This window comes from Thunnus albacares, chromosome 3 (assembly GCF_914725855.1).
Source record: "Thunnus albacares chromosome 3, fThuAlb1.1, whole genome shotgun sequence".
In the NCBI taxonomy this organism is placed as follows: Eukaryota; Metazoa; Chordata; class Actinopteri; order Scombriformes; family Scombridae; genus Thunnus; species Thunnus albacares.
The window spans coordinates 23903302-23917359 of NC_058108.1; the positions used below are offsets into that span (position 1 = coordinate 23903302).

A 14058-nucleotide genomic window follows, 5' to 3' on the forward strand; every position below is an offset into this window, starting at 1 on the left:
TTCATACCGCACACACACACATACACACACATTGGAGCTTTCAACCTTTGCTCAGATAAAACACGCATTTGAAGATCTTCTGAGGTGAGACAGAGAGCAATAAAAGAACCACAAAAGAGATGAGGTGAAAAAAGAGGTTAGCTTGTAAAACTGTAAGGTTAGACTGATGTTTGTCTTACCGTGTCGACCCTGAGTGGGTATAAACAGCGTGAACCACCGACCGTTGTGTAGGAGAAGAACCTTAACCTAATAACAGCCACATTGTGAACAGTACCCTTCTGCATTTTTACGGAGCTTCAACCACGGAAACCTGAGAGAGGTGTTAAAGAATGTGTCAAAGTGTTTTCTCTTGGTATATACGAGTTGTATGCAGGCTCAGGTACACTGAGGGCAAATAGCTGGCTGACAAACAGAGTATAAAATGGGTCTGACGCCAGCAGCTTAAGTATTGATAATGGTTAAAACACCCATTGCTAAAAAAAGGCTTGGCTCCCGGTAAACATGTCGGTTGAATTAAAAAGCTAACCTTTTTTTTTTCTTTAAACCAATTATCAGTGGAACATTTCCATTTGGGTTTTAACTTAATGGGTTGCTCTAAAATCTATGGATGCGGCCTCCATTTAGACATTTAGCCATTGGTGCACTTTAGGGGTGAATCTTTGGGAACGTAATTAGCTCCACAAACTTCTTTAGCTAGACCTGGTATGGATTTTGCCCCTTGGGGCTTTGAAATTGATTTAGCTAAATTTGTCATTGACACAAAACCACAGAGGACGGGAAAGGACAGGAAAAATTAATGTGAATATTAGCTTGTTTTCTTACAGGAGGTTGGAGCCTATTTTGTCACGGAGGCAACACAGACAGGTAACCATCCTCAAATCCAGGTAGAAAAGTGTGTTGTGACAATGAACTTTAACAGTGATGGTGAGATGTTGGTGTCATCTGGGTTGGTCTGTGTTTTTAGGTTTTTCTGATTATGTGTTTTGTCCGTTGTGCTTTTGTTGTTGTGTTCTTCTTAAATATGTACAAAGAAAAACAAAAAAAAAAGCAAAACCTCACATTTGTACAGGCACCTGGCGCCAATTTAGGCTACATTCACACAGCAAGACTTGGTGTTCAATTTGGATTTATTGCTCAGATCCGCTTTTTTGTTTTGCTGTTCATATTATTTTTTAAATATGGCCAATATCAGATTCGAGTGTGAACTGGTCACAGTCCTGAACTGACCTGCATGCACAAAAGAACAATAACAAAGACGTTACATGCAGCATGCTGTTGTACGGAAGTAAACACAGAGACAACTGAAGTCAGTGTTTACGATGTCATTTATAAGTTGATGTACAGTGTAAGCCAGTGAATTCATGAGCAGATGATAACGAGGACAAGGCTGAGGAGAATTGTGGCTTTTTGTGGAGCAATGGCCGCTACTTCTGTACGGAGGTGTGTGTGGATGCGGAGTCAGGAGTGGTGGGATTGTGACGTGAATAGCACAGAAACAACCTAAAAGTCGCATGAATTTCAATATGACTGTTCAGAGGTCACATTGCAACAAATCAGACCTGTATCTGATTTAGGATAAGATCAGTTTCTATATGATTTGTGCTGTTCAAATTGTTATGAAAACCCCCCCCAGATCTGACTCACATAAGAGCAAAACAATCTGATTTGGGCCACTTTTGCCTGCAGTCTGAACATAGCCATAGAGCCTCCAATACATACATTGTATATGCCTTTAAAACATGGGAACTGAAATTGTTCACCTATTCTGTACTCACTATGGCAAATAAAACAATTTCTAACACTGCTTTCTTTCTTTCATTTTGAGTTACATTTTCTCATATTTAGTGTATAGGGTATATTTAGTATAGGATATATACAGTATATTTTATATCATATATATATATATATATGTATATACACGGTATAATAATTCTCTCTATGTGGAAAACACTACAAAATTAACAACACATTACATAGTGGACTATATATTGAATAGTAAAGCCATGTAAGTAAGTCATGGAAACTCCCAACAGACAGAGATTTAAAAAAAAAATCAAACACAGTGTTGACCACTGACCCATCACGCTGCCTCCATTCCTGGTTCTCAGTTTCTGTCTACACATAAAAAAGAGCTCAAACAGAGCAACAACAAGTTGGAGGTAAATAGGCCAGATGGCAAACAAGCCTGACAGACCAATATGACCTGGTTTCTAAATCATGGATTAACTAATAATTTTCTCAAAACACTGTAAAAGAAAGCCAAATACAATGTTTAGAACTTAGAATTTTAACTTGGTTTGCTTTTTCTCAAATAACGTACTACAGTGAAAAAAGTAGTTATAGCTGAAATAAACTATACCTATGTTAACTGATCTCTATTCACTGACTGCTGACGGCTCGGCTCTCAGATGTCTAGCTTTGTGGATGCGTCTTGCAATCTGATCCATGCTTGTAGAATCACTTTCACCAGATGAAACATGTGACTTTTACCTATGTCAAAAAAGTAATCAGATTGTTCACTGTGGTTGTACCATAGCAACTGAGGGTTTCTTGCAATGTAATATTCATTCAATAACAAGGATTTATTAGAACTCTGCCTTTAATAATTTTGTGCCTTTTGGAGCCCAAAGCTAATGTATGGACATGGACGTTGGTGTGTGTGTTCAAGGAAACACAAGTTCCCCTTTGATCACATGCTTTTTAATGAGAGGTGCATCATAAATCAAACAGATACAACTGATATGTTTAGGGCTCTAACTGTGTGTATGTTTGTTTGTTTGTATGTGTCTCACCAATAGGCCTAACCTCAGGTAGATAAATACTGTGTAATCTATAAACGTATAACACTTCTGCTTTACAACGCCACACAGTATAGCAACCAATCCAAACGTTTCAGTTTTAACGGTCTGTAGCAGCAGGAAGCATCAAGGCCAAATCTCTAGTGTGTTTGGCCTTGTGAGTCAAACAGATTTTATGGAGGAGTTTTCCAGATCTGTTTGGGAAATACAGATATGAAAGTTAATATGTATAGTTATGACTAATAACCTGATAAATCATTAAGAGGTAAAGCCTTTTCCTGTAAAAGCCCATTTTCATTTTTATAGGAAGTGAGGATCTCTGTGATTCAGAATTAGTATATACAGAAATCAGCAGTTGATGTGGTTAGGCAGGGAGCAAAACTAACTTTTTGGTCCACCAGCCAAATGACTAGTAAATGTTAAAATTTTCCCAGCCACTCAATAGACTACCATTGTTTTTTTTTTTTGGCTGGTGAATGAAGCAAATCTACCAGCCACTTGCATATTTTACCAGCATTTGGCTGGTGTCTGGTGCTCATTTTGTGCTCTGTGGTTAGTATTTCAAAGGCTCCTTAACTCCTGATATTAATTATTTGTTGACTGCGGACGGCTACCTTTTTATCTTTAAGTAACTTCAGGCATTTAAAAACATTAATACCTTCTATATAGCTGCTCTGCTACAAGCTGAATATGTTTCACTGACTGCTGTGGGAAGCAAACATTCTTCATCAGCAGAAGTCTTGCCTTCCTTTGAGCTCATCCTGCTGTCAGTCAGCATTTATTTTATCTCTACAGTGATACGTCATATGTAAACCACATTTATGTCATCAGATCTTTCTTTCTACACTCATTTCAGCTTTTCTTGGCAAACTGAAGCCAACATCAGAAAATGTATTTCTGCTGCATACTGTATTTAAATATGAAGGTAATCAAAACTAATTTTACAGTTATGTGAGTTATGTGATCAAAGGAGCAGAGTTTATAACTTAACCAGATTTAAATTTAATTTAATAAATGTAGCTCTCTTAATGACCTCATATATATATATATAGATTAATTCACAGCTCAATTTCTGCTACATATACACAAACAGGAGATTTCCAAGCTTTAATTCCAATCAAATCTACGAGCAAATGACGTTTTTCTGGCAGAGCTCATTTGTAATAAAACCACAACAGAGCTGGAAGAGCATACCACAGCCCGTGTTTGTCTCGCACTGCAAATAAGCGCGCTGTTGTTTCCTGCAGCAGATTGCCTTTATCAAATCACATCATGTGACTGAGCAGCGAGGCCACAGGCATCAGAGGCTGTCTGAGAGATGACCTCAGGCTAATCAGCACCAGGGCAATACAGCAGATAAGAAAGCAGCAAAGTATTTATTGAAAAGGGTGAGAAATAGACTGTAGTAAACCATTAGACCAAGCCCTTAAACGAAAACAATTAATCACTCCGACAGTAACAAACTGTTATTTTCTCTACCTTCTTTTTCCTTGGCCTTGCCTTTGGAGTGTTAGTGGAGGATTTTGTCAGACCTTCTGCATTTTCTGGTGGGTTTTTATGTTCAGCCTGGGAAAATGTACAGAAGATGAAGAGATTAAGATTTACAGTGCAAATAAACCATATTTGTATGACATTAATTACACAAGTAAATGTATACTGAAATGTTAGGAATGTATTTACTGGAGCAACCATAAACATTTTGAACAAGCCAGGAATACTATAAAATAAAGTCAGGCAGCAGAATAATCCTGATCAATTTTCTACGTCTTATATAAATATAATGACAAAATGTGCTACAGAGTCTGTTCTTGTGGAAATAATATGAATCGAGACTTACATTTTAATAATGCTGCAGTTCATGCAATGTTTCTAAGTGTGTCTAACCGCTGTTTTAATATCAGCAAGTATGAGAAAATGCACATCTTCAAGAGTATTATTTTTAAAGACTCCTACCCTTAGAGAAAATAATAACTTATCAGTAATGTCAGAGGCGTACTATTAAATTGGTCGTCAACTATTCACACACAGTAACCTCAAATACCATTGCGGGCAGTATACACAAGTCAGCTGACACTGATAACATCTTTAAAGCTCACAGAAACCCACACAGACGCACACAGAAATGGCTTTGGTTTCAGAAAACAGCTTTTCCAAAACATGCCCATGTTATGTTAATCACGTCACACAGATCACATGGTTGGGGTTAAAAGGACTATGTAAGGGAATTTGAAGGGTTCATAAAGTTTGACCCTGGAATGTCACGCATAAACAACAACGCTGCATTTCACAGCGGACAGACTTGGACAAAGGCTTCCGTAACAGGTACGCTGAGGAGCATTAAGCGTAAACAAAAGATGCACACATGCCAGCATGCTGCTAAAAAAGCCGAGCACGCACCTTTGTTCTGGGAACTGGTGTCGGTGTCTTTGCGTTGAGGTGGCTGGGTGACTCCTTTGTGTCTGCATCTGTCACGTGCACCTCCTGGGACCAGAAAGAGGACACAGACGGTCACATTTGTAATCCACATCTTCCATACAGAAGTGTAACAAAGGGCGCAACAAATCATGCTAAATTGAGTTCAGGAAGCTTTGTTCTCCAGTTCTTATTGTTGTAGCCTCATATATACAGTAGCTATGAACTCTCTTTTTACAATTAGAGTCATTTTAGAAGACCTCCTGGGTATGTGTGCTCTACTTTTGCTTTTCCACTGAGGACCTTAACAACAGAGTCCAGAATAGATTTAAACAGGTCGACAATCTGCGTCCTCAAACACATACACCCATATAAACATCTCCTGCTCATCAGCATTTTATGAGTAAAGGAAAAGGCAACACCGTCGACGGTATGTGCTGCGTTCAAAGGCATCAAGAGGAAGGTCAGAGGGCAAGGGGCCTCCTCAGACTGTGTGTACATGCGCATGTGTGTGAGTGTTTTTGTGTAAGTGTGCATGTTTGTTTGTAAGATGATCTCATTCTGACTGAGGGGTTTCCTTTAGGTCAGCGAGGTCTCATGTAGCAGTTCTCTTATAGGCATTCAAAGCGCAGAACAGACTCTAGTGACTGAAAACAAACATGACACTATATCGTTAGCGTTTCCAGATTTGATTTTACTGCTACTAGAAATCGGAACCTTTGGATTTTATGAGCTCAAGTCGCACGTGATCGCTTAATTGCTCAAAACATCTTCAGCATGTCTTAGTTATTTTTTTTGCATGGCAAGCATGGTGTCACATGGGAATCGGACACTGTGTTTGAAAATGGTAGGAGAGGTACCCTGAGAGAGGAGATGAGAGGTCAAGTGCAAAGGGAGCCAAATCACCTGGTGATTGCCTGGTCCACCCACCAGGGCATCAGATGGCTCATGTCACGTTTCACACCGATAACACCATCATCAATCAACAATCAAGACGTTGTTCATAGACTTTGGTGATGGATGTCTTTCCAAAAGTGGAAATTCGGACAAGGTTTTGCAATATGACTAACAGCAGCTGTTGTAGTATATATTCCTCTCATTTCAGTTTCTGAAGTGGGCTGGAATGAACTTCAATTTACTGTAATTTCATGCTACACTTTCTTATTGAATTCTTGAATAAAGATAATTCCAAGGTCTTGAAAGCTGTTAAATATGTCATCCTAGTTAAGATGGTTAGCTTCTCTCTGTTAGCATTGTCACAGCATAAAGCAGTTGGCTTTGAGTCTCTGCTCGTTCTGTGTGAGTATGTGTGTTTTTGTTATGTTCACATGAGGTTGCTCTGGGTTACGTATGTAGGATTTTAGCATTTCATTGAGGAACCTGTGGGGAGATATTTCATAGGCTGATTCCAGTATTTTTTTATTTTTAGACATAATGCAGTATATTCAACTTTGACTGCCTTTAGAGCAACAAACAAATAAATAAATATGTAAATAAAGGATTCATTATTTCTACAATAGAACTTTATTCTTTGGTGAAGTGTGGAGTTGCTTTCCAGTAAAAACAAAGTATCTTCAAATTTGGTGATTTTAAATGTTTGAATAAACTTGAGAAATAAATGGTCTCTTAAGAGTTGAGAGATTTCTCTATTTCTTACAGTAAAAATGGCTATTGGATTATCTGAAAAATGCATTGTCACAAAAGCTGAAAACAGCAATATTTTTCTTAGCTCATGAAAAGTTGATGTTCTGGAGATACATGGTTTTCACAGGACAGAGACTCTCATGTTGAAGAATAAAGTTTACAGATATTTTAACAGAACAGTTAATTGAAAACATTTAAAAAATTCTAAATAACTATAAAAAATTTTAAAAAGTGGGAAGGAGGAATTTCTAAAATCCTGGTTTCCGTCTTGCATTTCCCTGTATTATTGTCTCAGTTCATTAACAGAATTCATTATGTATTTTATGAAAATTATATTATAAAACAGAATCTGACATTATATAATGGATGGAAGATGATCTGTTGCGCTTGGTTTGTTTCTTGCTACACTTTCTTAAGGATGCTACAGATGCAGAAACAAGATGCTGCCAGGAAAACCAGCTAATCAATAAAGACATCAGACATCCAAGCAGCAAATATAAATCAACAACCAGAGACTCAAAACAGGCACCTGTGGAGGAGTCGTTACTGCAAGGCTGTGATAGAAGATCAATATGTGAATCAATTTCAGCTTGACATTATATAAGTCTGTATTTATAAACCATCACTCCAAATAAATGGGCAGAGGGTGAGGTCACCGACCAGAGATGAGGAACTCATACTGGTTAAAGTACACTGGCACAACATGTGAGTGTTGTCTTACCAGTTGCACTTCACTGCGCTGACCACCAGAACGGATCTATTTCATATAATCATTGGCACCTGGTGTTTCTGTAAGTAAATACAGACCTTGAAAATGATAAGGGTCGATGGTTCTTTTGTGCCACCCTCTTTGTTTAGGTTGGTCTCGAAGATGTTGCTGTAGTTCTGGATGAGCTTGACCATGATCTTGTTACAGATATTTTGGTCCTTCAGCGCTTCAAAACCGGGAGCCACACTGGGAAGAGAGAGAAGAAATAAAAGCTTAGTGATCAGATGTAAAGTAGCAATCTCAAAGATCTCTGTTTTGTTCTCTTTGGCGGCACCTATGGTAATAAGCGGTATTTGCAGATGTGTTTTTGGACCTCCCTTCCCAGATATCCAAACAGTGTCCCCACGTGACGTCAATCAGCAGAGACCGGAATAAACAGTATGCCACTTCACATACAAGTTGAAGAGCCTGTTGCGTTAGCTCTGCCTACCCTCTCTGGCGGACCAACCGGACACCCGGTTTGTAATACTGCAAATGCAAGGGCTTTCATCAGTGTGCCATAGGTTTAATCACCATTGTGTTACCTCATTCAGCGATACATAGTGACTTAACAGAGATTTATTTAAATGAAAATCTTTGAGATTATTACTTTAATCAAAATTCTTTTAACATGACATTTTGGGAGCACCCTGTTAGCTGATTGGTTATGGCGCATGCAGCGTTTCCACCAGTGTATTGCAAGGCTGGCGGCCAACCAGGCCTAAGTTAACCCCCGGTCGGGCCTAGGCATCGGGGAATTTAAAAAAAAAGTATTTTAAGATGTTTTCTAAACTATCCCTTAAGGAATAGCTCAGTAAAGCGTTTCAGTGACGGTGAGGCTGCTGCGACCAGAGAGTATGAAGTTAGCAGTATAGCTTTGAAGAGCGCAGTGTGTGTACAGTTTAGGGTATTTGTTGGTGAATTAATGCTACAGCTCCTCAAGACCCAAGCCGAGTTCCCGTGTCTTGCTTGTTTCTGACAAACACAAGCACCAAGACCCCAAAGAGCAGGAGGGAGGATGGACTTCTCACTCCACTAGTTTGTGCTGCAGCTCTGCTGCTGCTGTAGTCAGTCACAGAGCAGACACTTTCAGTTTATAACTGTCCGTTGTCCGACTAAGTATTGATAACACGCTTAATACTTATTTGATGAACATGGGCTCTGATATGTGAAAATGAATTACATTTTATTTTATTTATATATTTAAAAAATCATATATATTAAAAAAAAAAAAAAAAAAAAAAGGAGCAACAACAGTTGGGGAAGTAACACACAGTAAGACATTTTGCTCAGCACCCTCCCTCCCCCCGCCGCTGGGCCTAACAACTTTTCGAGTGGAAACGCAACGTCCCTGGTTCGATTCTAGCCAGTGACCTTTGTTGCATGTTGAACCCCTCTCTCTCTTTTTGTTTCCTGTCTGCCACTTCACGATCCTCTACCTAATAAAAGGCAAAAATGTCAAAAAATAATCTTAAAAAACAAACAAACAAAAAAAAAGAATACATTTTGGCATTTGTGGTTCAACAGTAATTTTGTTACTGAAATGGAGAGTTAGTCATCAGTTCATCAACCTGATTAAGAAGAGCTGAATGCAGCTGTTACTGAACAGCTGTGTGAGATGTACACTGGGCTGTAAGCCTAAATGTAGGTCTAATTATATAACTTCAACACACAAGTATAGCCTCCGATGAAGAGAACAGGTTGTACAGTATGAAAGACTATCCAGTACAGTTTATTACGGGAGATGACCACTAGTCTGGTGAACAGTCAGCTGGAGAACAGTAAAGCTGAAGGTCTTCGAGAAATGTACAAGTGGGATTTAAAATGCGCTGCCAGGTGAAAATAGAATAGCGAGAAAAAGCGGTACTGACCTCAGCAGCTGAAAGGAGACACATGAAGCCACTGACTGCATCATTTATTTATGAACATAATACTAACATTTGAAAATACATCAATAAAGTTGGAGCGTTTCTTATCTGTCACATGGCATCTACTTCAAAATTGTGCACTTGACTCAATTAGTGTTCTTAACCTATAGAGAGTGACTTTTATATATAATGTCAGACTTTGAAGAATCACACGTCTAATACCACAAGTAATGCAGGTCAGAAAATGCATGAACATCTTTCATTCACTTTTGAATCATATAGGAATGTAATCAGCTCTTTATCACACAGAGACAGAGCTGTTTAAACACAAGTATCTAACAAAATGTAAAGAAGCTTACTAATAGGACAGTTATGAGCAAGCTCTGGATTCCAAGAGCAAGTCAGTTTTTAATGCTGTGCTTTTATTCTCACTACATACACTATAGCACCACCTGCTGGCCAAACATTTCAAGTCAAATAAGAGTAGGTATGAGCTATAAATTAATCTAAATCTTTATATTAATACTTTCAGATTCATTGCCTACTTCTTTCTTGATACACTTACTTAGATTTCCCCTAATATTGGCTGCACTTCATTTTCCATTTTAAAACAAATATTTACTCTGTTTCAAGCCAAAAAGTTATTATTTCTATTTTCAGTTATAGACAAAAATTTGCAAAAACAGCTAAAATGTCTCTGTGGGCTTGACTTGACGTTCATTATCTTACTCTGTGTACTGCATGTTTTTAAAGTGGAATCACTGTAGCAATCCTACTGCTCTGATATATGAAACCAATGTTTAATATCTGACTCAACAACCAGAAGTAGGGGAAAGTTCCCTGAGCCTCAGTTATCATGAATGTCTGTCTGCATATTTTTTCAGGGCGACGCTAAGTTGTTGAGAAGGCTGCAACAAACATCTTATGTAAAAGGTCTCAAAGACAGACATCAAACCTGCCAAAACCTTTAGGAATGTCAGTTATGTCCTTCAAAGATATGAACACACTGAAGTCGACTTGTTTATAGGACTGACGTTTAGTGAGGTTTTGTTTGGTCAAAGTGCCTTCTAGGCCCTTGAGTGTGAATCATTAAAACTATCTCAGATTAAGGTTTTCATTTAGCCAGTAGACCATCCTTAAAGGTAGAAAAGGTCAAAATTCCAGCGACACTTGTATAAAGAACGACTTAATTGTGAGACCAAAAAGTTTCGGTTTGCAGCCTTAATTAGGGTCTCACAATAAAGTTGTTCTTTATACTATATGTGTTGGTATATTTTTTTAACTTTTCAGACTTCTTTCCTTCTCCATGCACCTTGGAAGTAGGTGAACTTGTGCCAGAAATCCCTACTATCCTTAAAAGTAGTACAGCTTTGATTACAGATTGAATGAGCTCATTTAGAAGGCTGGCTCTATATTTAATGTTTTCGAGATTAGTTTGTGCCCACAGGTGATATTTGATGTATTTTTGATATAATTTTATGTTCGTGTTAGCAGTGGTATAATGTCTTTCATATGTCATCTGTTTTGACCTATCAGACTTCTCTCTTCCCTTCTTCTAAACTGCAGTCAGTGCATAAATGCTAAATGTGCTTACTGAACACTGACTAGATCAAAAGCAATAAGAATGACGGTGTGAAAGCCATAAAAAAATAAGTTAGACTCACTGGAAGACACTGGGTCCAAACACAGTAGCAAGATTGAGGGCAGTCATGCGGTTGTCCTTGTGGTTGCACTCCACAAGGGTGAGGAAGTGACAAAGGTAGCGGAGGAGGCTGTGGTGGACGTCTGGAAGCTGCTGAATCAGGTCTCTCATATCTGACCAGGAGCCATCATCACCGCACTCTACAGACACACAACAACATGTCAAAGCAGGTCAAAGGTTGGGATGTGACTAAATTTATTTATTTATTTTTTTACAGTCACTGTTATTTTCCTTTTAGAAACACTGACACTTTTGGCTGAAGTTCCTCCAGTGCTTGAAGCAGCTTTTATTCAAGGTCTTCTCAATCACAATTAAGTCATTAAAAATCTAATGGCCAGAGTTGAGTGACAGGAACAACTGGATCTCCTTTGGAACACTTCACAAAATGTAAAACATAAATCTACTTTTAGTTTAGTGAATAGTTTTACAGCCTGTCTCCAGCAGGCAGCGACAGCTCCATCCATCTGCTCTGTGTAATATTGAATCTTGAGTTGTGGTGACTAGTAATACGTGAGCATTAGAGCAAAGAGCCTGAAAATATGTTGATGCTATTACTCAGAATACATAATTGGGTCAGAGTTGGATAAACGGATATGGCCACTGATCCCCAATGACTGAGTGACGCAAACGTTGTGAGTGTGTGCGCCTACATGTATGCGCATGTGTGGGTACGCGGGTATGTGTGTCTGGGTATGTAGGGGGGGGGTTTCTTTTGGTTTCTTTTGACTAGGATTTTACAGGTCAATGTGTTAGACAAACATTTGAGAGATGAAACTGAGAAACCCCCTTCCTCACATATGACACAGTGTATGCAAAGAGGATGAAATGAGATCCTGTCAGAAAGCCGGACAGTCAGAGGACCAGGTCACTGCAGAGAATTACACACTATACAAGGATATGACATATTTAGAAAGACTAAAAATTAAAAAAACTTACAATAATACTTAACAATAATTTTCAAATATAAACAAACACATTAGAAAACATCAATATCAAAGTCGCACTGCACATAACCTTAACAAACATGGTTGTAGGTGTTTGTATGTGTTGATCAGTGATACCGTGATGTAGCCACACAATATAAATGTGTCTACTGCCAGAGATACTGTTTATACCATGCATCTATCCTTTAACATCTCTGGGTGTATTAAGTCGCTGTAGGCAATGTTGAAATCAATAAGCAGGACTGCTGTATGGAAATATTGACATTTATTATGTGTTTTTTGCATAACGGTGATGATGTACGTTGATCTGCACAGTATTTCATGTGCTGCAACAACCATTTTATCAATTAACAGTTTCTCAACTGAAAATGTGTTATATCATGATATATCTTGATATCACATGATAAAATGACAATTGTAGTGTGTTTGCATAGGCATTGCTACCGCAAGATGCATCTTTAGTAGCCGCAAAAGTGTGCATGTATTTAATATTTGCAGCAGTTGTACTGAACACAAACTGGGTAATAAACTGTGTCTAGTACTGATAACAAAAAATTAAGTAGTCAAAAATATATACGTATATATTAGACTTTAAACCTATTTTCAGTTGAATGATGCCATAAAAGCAATAAAACGTTATTACTCACTATTGTTTACTTTTTGTCTGTTTAGTCTAAGATACTGTAGTTTCTTTATCTAAGCTATGCAGACAAGAAAACCCCTCATGTGAGATAATGCTTCAGGATGAGATTGAGAATCTGGACTTTGGAAAGTATAAACATAATTTTCCCTCAACAGCAAAATTTCAACCACTGCAAACAAGTTGTTAATTAACATAATGTTTCTGGTGCAGTAACAGTTTAGGGCTGCAACTGATGATTATTTTCATTACCAATAAATCAAACTTTTTTTTCATTTAGGATTAATGTAAAGAAAATAATAACAACATCCATCACAACTTCCCAGAGCTCAATGTAATGTCTATGAATTGCTCACTTTGACTAAGGCCTTGCAGGTATTCAATTTACAATGATATTTAATGTACAATTTACAATTGTATTCAACTGAAAAATCAAGAAAATCAAAAAGAAGCTGTAAAGAGCGAATGTTTGGGATTTTTACTGGATAAATGACTTACAATGATTAGTCAATTCTCAAAATAGTCAGCGAATAGTTATCTGTGAGTCAACTTATCAATTAATCAATACACTACATGAATTAAGTATAACAAAACATAAAAACATCCCAAAGCTGATCAAAATGTCACTTAAGTCTTCCTATCCTTGTTAATGTGTTGATGTCTGACGGCTGAACTTACAATATGTGAATCTATGTGTTTTTTCATATTCAATGAGCATATTGCTAAGTTAGCTGTAACTTAATCTGCGGATCCATCTCTCCATCTATTCATCATACATCTCATGTTTTTAATTTCGCCAAACACTGGCGAGGACACTGGCCAATGTTATAGAGTACAAAATCATTTTATTCAGTCGTTGTGGCCAAGTCCTGTGCAAAGAGCAGTCTTCTAATGTGCCGTTTGGCCATAAGCCCTGAAAAATGATATTTATGGGGTCTATGAGGGCAAAGAAAATACTAGAGCCAAAAATTGCACTCGTCCCCCATCAAAGAGATTAAACCTCATGATGGAGGAGAGCAGGGAGTAAGCACAGCTGTCTCACCTGCCAAACGACTCATTTTACCTTTTATAACCTACAACATTATTGCCAGAAATATGAGGCCCAACACTCTTCAAATCACACACACACACACACACACACACACACACACACACACACACACACACACTTAACTCAGCAGTGCTTTTTTATGCATTTCCTGGTGCAGTGGTGCAGATGAATGCAGTGATAGTAAATTTCACCACCTAAAGATAGCCTTGCTTATCATCCAATCGGAGTTATGACCCAGATACTCACTGGTC

The 14058-nt window shown here is 38.0% G+C and overlaps 1 protein-coding gene across 5 annotated transcripts in view; it reads right to left on the bottom strand.

The window, feature by feature from the left end:
* Window positions 1–14058, bottom strand: part of fam13a (family with sequence similarity 13 member A) — a 66209-nt gene that overhangs the window by 40430 nt on the left and 11721 nt on the right. For all 5 annotated transcript variants that reach the window (XM_044347158.1, XM_044347159.1, XM_044347161.1 and 2 more), the window contains 4 exons: window positions 11135–11312; window positions 7662–7809; window positions 5196–5279; window positions 4278–4364 (listed from right to left, as the gene is read on the bottom strand). In XM_044347158.1, coding sequence (XP_044203093.1) covers window positions 4278–4364; window positions 5196–5279; window positions 7662–7809; window positions 11135–11312 — 497 coding nt within the window. The remainder of the gene's footprint in view (window positions 1–4277; window positions 4365–5195; window positions 5280–7661; window positions 7810–11134; window positions 11313–14058) is intronic.